The sequence below is a fragment of the Schistocerca piceifrons genome, chromosome 7 (genome assembly GCF_021461385.2).
Source record: "Schistocerca piceifrons isolate TAMUIC-IGC-003096 chromosome 7, iqSchPice1.1, whole genome shotgun sequence".
Lineage (NCBI taxonomy): Eukaryota > Metazoa > Arthropoda > Insecta > Orthoptera > Acrididae > Schistocerca > Schistocerca piceifrons.
The window spans coordinates 130628463-130632914 of record NC_060144.1 but is presented as its reverse complement, the minus strand read 5'-3'; the positions used below and the strand labels follow the sequence as shown (position 1 = coordinate 130632914).

The 4452-nt window shown below is 37.1% G+C and overlaps 1 protein-coding gene across 1 annotated transcript; it reads right to left on the bottom strand.

The window, feature by feature from the left end:
• Positions 1-3737: 3737 nt before the first annotated feature.
• LOC124805512 (axoneme-associated protein mst101(2)-like) lies at positions 3738-4202 on the bottom strand. Its single transcript, XM_047266076.1, has one exon. The coding sequence runs from the start codon at positions 4200-4202 to the stop codon at positions 3738-3740; it is 465 nt and encodes a 154-aa protein (XP_047122032.1).
• Between the last annotated feature and the right edge of the window lie 250 nt (positions 4203-4452).

Sequence of the window (4452 nt, the reverse complement as noted above, 5' to 3'; positions counted from 1 at the left end):
TTTGCGTTTTTCCCACATTTGCGTTTTTCACATTTCATTTGCTTTTCCTTATTTACACTTTTCCCATATCTGCGTGTTTCCCATTTTTGCGATTTTCCATTTTTGCGAATTTCCGTTTTTTCGTTCTGCCCATTTTTGCTTTTTTCCTATATTTGCGATTTTCCCATATTTGCGATTTTCCCATATATGCGCTTTTCCCATATATGCGTTTTTCCAATTTTTGCGTTTTTCCCTTATTTGCGTTTATCCCATATTTGCTTTTTTCCCATATTTACGATTTGGAATATTTGCATTTTTCCCATATTTGCATTTTTCCCATATTTGCATTTTTCCCATATTTGCATTTTTCCCATATTTGCATTTTTCCCATATTTGCATTTTTCCCATATTTGCGTTTCTCCAATATTTGCGTTTTTCCCATTACTCATGAACCCATCCTACCAACCGATTCCTTCGTCTAGTCAAATTGTGCCACAATATTCTCTTCTCCCATATTTGCGATTTTCTGATTTTCCAATTTTTGAGTTTCTCCCATATTTGCGTTCCTTCCATATTTGTGTTTTTCCCACATTTGCGTTTTTCCCACATTTGCGTTTTTCCCACATTTGCGTTTTTCCCACATTTGCGTTTTTCCCACATTTGCGTTTTTCCCACATTTGCGTTTTTCCCACATTTGCGTTTTTCCCACATTTGCGTTTTTCCCACATTTGCGTTTTTCCCACATTTGCGTTTTTCCCATATTTGCGTTTTTCCCATATTTGCGTTTCTCCAATATTTGCATTTTTCCCATTACTCATGAACCCATCCTACCAACCGATTCCTTCATTTAGTCAAATTGTGCCACAATATTCTCTTCTCCCATATTTGCGATTTTCTGATTTTCCAATTTTTGAGTTTCTCCCATATTTGCGTTCCTTCCATATTTGTGTTTTTCCCACATTTGCGTTTTTCCCACATTTGCGTTTTTCCCACATTTGCGTTTTTCCCACATTTGCGTTTTTCCCACATTTGCGTTTTTCCCACATTTGCGTTTTTCCCACATTTGCGTTTTTCCCACATTTGCGTTTTTCCCACATTTGCGTTTTTCCCACATTTGCGTTTTTCCCACATTTGCGTTTTTCCCATATTTGCGTTTTTCCCATATTTGCGTTTCTCCAATATTTGCATTTTTCCCATTACTCATGAACCCATCCTACCAACCGATTCCTTCATTTAGTCAAATTGTGCCACAATATTCTCTTCTCCCATATTTGCGATTTTCTGATTTTCCGATTTTTGAGTTTCTCCCATATTTGCGTTCTTTCCATATTTGTGTTTTTCCCACATTTGCGTTTTTCCCACATTTGCTTTTTTCCCACATTTGCTTTTTTCCCACATTTGCTTTTTTCCCACATTTGCTTTTTTCCCACATTTGCTTTTTTCCCACATTTGCGTTTTTCCCACATTTGCGTTTTTCCCACATTTGCGTTTTTCCCACATTTGCGTTTTTCTCACATTTGCGTTTCTCCCACATGTGCGTTTTTCCCACATTTGCGTTTTTCCCACATTTGCGTTTTTCCCACATTTGCGTTTTTCCCACATTTGCGTTTTTCCCACATTTGCGTTTTTCCCACATTTGCGTTTTTCCCACATTTGCGTTTTTCCCACATTTGCGTTTTTCCCACATTTGCGTTTCTCCAATATTTGCGTTATTCCCATTACTCATGAACCCATCCTACCAACCGATTCCTTCATCTAGTCAAATTGTGCCACAATATTCTCTTCTCCCATATTTGCGATTTTCTGATTTTCCAATTTTTGAGTTTCTCCCATATTTGCGTTCCTTCCATATTTGTGTTTTTCCCACATTTGCGTTTTTCCCACATTTGCGTTTTTCACATTTCATTTGCTTTTCCTTATTTACACTTTTCCCATATCTGCGTGTTTCCCATTTTTGCGATTTTCCATTTTTGCGAATTTCCGTTTTTTCGTTCTGCCCATTTTTGCTTTTTTCCTATATTTGCGATTTTCCCATATTTGCGATTTTCCCATATATGCGCTTTTCCCATATATGCGTTTTTCCAATTTTTGCATTTTTCCCATATTTGCGTTTATCCCATATTTGCTTTTTTCCCATATTTACGATTTGGAATATTTGCATTTTTCCCATATTTGCATTTTTCCCATATTTGCGTTTCTCCAATATTTGTGTTTTTCCCATTACTCATGAACCCATCCTACCAACCGATTCCTTCGTCTAGTCAAATTGTGCCAGAATATTCTCTTCTCCCATATTTGCGATTTTCTGATTTTCCAATTTTTGAGTTTCTCCCATATTTGCGTTCCTTCCATATTTGTGTTTTTCCCACATTTGCGTTTTTCCCACATTTGCGTTTTTCCCACATTTGCGTTTTTCCCACATTTGCGTTTTTCCCACATTTGCGTTTTTCCCACATTTGCGTTTTTCCCACATTTGCGTTTTTCCCACATTTGCGTTTTTCCCACATTTGCGTTTTTCCCACATTTGCGTTTTTCCCACATTTGCGTTTTTCCCTCATTTGCGTTTTTCCCACATTTGCGTTTTTCCCACATTTGCGTTTTTCCCACATTTGCGTTTTTCCCACATTTGCGTTTTTCCCACATTTGCGTTTCTCCAATATTTGCGTTATTCCCATTACTCATGAAACCATCCTACCAACCGATTCCTTCATCTAGTCAAATTGTGCCACAATATTCTCTTCTCCCATATTTGCGATTTTCTGATTTTCCAATTTTTGAGTTTCTCCCATATTTGCGTTCCTTCCATATTTGTGTTTTTCCCACATTTGCGTTTTTCCCACATTTGCGTTTTTCACATTTCATTTGCTTTTCCTTATTTACACTTTTCCCATATCTGCGTGTTTCCCATTTTTGCGATTTTCCATTTTTGCGAATTTCCGTTTTTTCGTTCTGCCCATTTTTGCTTTTTTCCTATATTTGCGATTTTCCCATATTTGCGATTTTCCCATATATGCGCTTTTCCCATATATGCGTTTTTCCAATTTTTGCGTTTTTCCCATATTTGCGTTTATCCCATATTTGCTTTTTTCCCATATTTACGATTTGGAATATTTGCATTTTTCCCATATTTGCATTTTTCCCATATTTGCATTTTTCCCATATTTGCGTTTCTCCAATATTTGCGTGTTTCCCATTACTCATGAACCCATCCTACCAACCGATTCCTTCGTCTAGTCAAATTGTGCCACAATATTCTCTTCTCCCATATTTGCGATTTTCTGATTTTCCAATTTTTGAGTTTCTCCCATATTTGCGTTCCTTCCATATTTGTGTTTTTCCCACATTTGCGTTTTTCCCACATTTGCGTTTTTCCCACATTTGCGTTTTTCCCACATTTGCGTTTTTCCCACATTTGCGTTTTTCCCACATTTGCGTTTTTCCCACATTTGCGTTTTTCCCACATTTGCATTTTTCCCATATTTGCATTTTTCCCATATTTGCATTTTTCCCATATTTGCATTTTTCCCATATTTGCGTTTTTCCCATATTTGCGTTTTTCCCATATTTGCGTTTTTCCCATATTTGCGTTTTTCCCATATTTGCGTTTTTCCCATATTTGCGTTTCTCCAATATTTGCGTTTTTCCCATTACTCATGAACCCATCCTACCAACCGATTCCTTCTTTTAGTCAAATTGTGCCACAATATTCTCTTCTCCCATATTTGCGATTTTCTGATTTTCCGATTTTTGAGTTTCTCTCATATTTGCGTTCTTTCCATATTTGTGTTTTTCCCACATTTGCGTTTTTCCCACATTTGCTTTTTTCCCACATTTGCTTTTTTCCCACATTTGCTTTTTTCCCACATTTGCTTTTTTCCCCACATTTGCGTTTTTCCCACATTTGCGTTTTTCCCACATTTGCGTTTTTCCCACATTTGCGTTTTTCCCACATTTGCGTTTTTCCCACATTTGCGTTTTTCCCACATTTGCGTTTTTCCCACATTTGCGTTTTTCCCACATTTGCGTTTTTCCCACATTTGCGTTTTTCCCACATTTGCGTTTTTCCCACATTTGCGTTTTTCCCACATTTGCGTTTTTCCCACATTTGCGTTTTTCCCACATTTGCGTTTTTCCCACATTTGCGTTTTTCCCACATTTGCGTTTTTCCCACATTTGCGTTTTTCCCACATTTGCGTTTTTTCACATTTGCGTTTTTCCCACATTTGCGTTTTTCCCACATTTGCGTTTCTCCAATATTTGCGTTATTCCCATTACTCATGAACCCATCCTACCAACCGATTCCTTCATCTAGTCAAATTGTGCCACAATATTCTCTTCTCCCATATTTGCGATTTTCTGATTTTCCAATTTTTGAGTTTCTCCCATATTTGCGTTCCTTCCATATTTGTGTTTTTCCCACATTTGCGTTTTTCCCACATTTGCGTTTTTCACATTTCATTTGCTTTTCCTTAT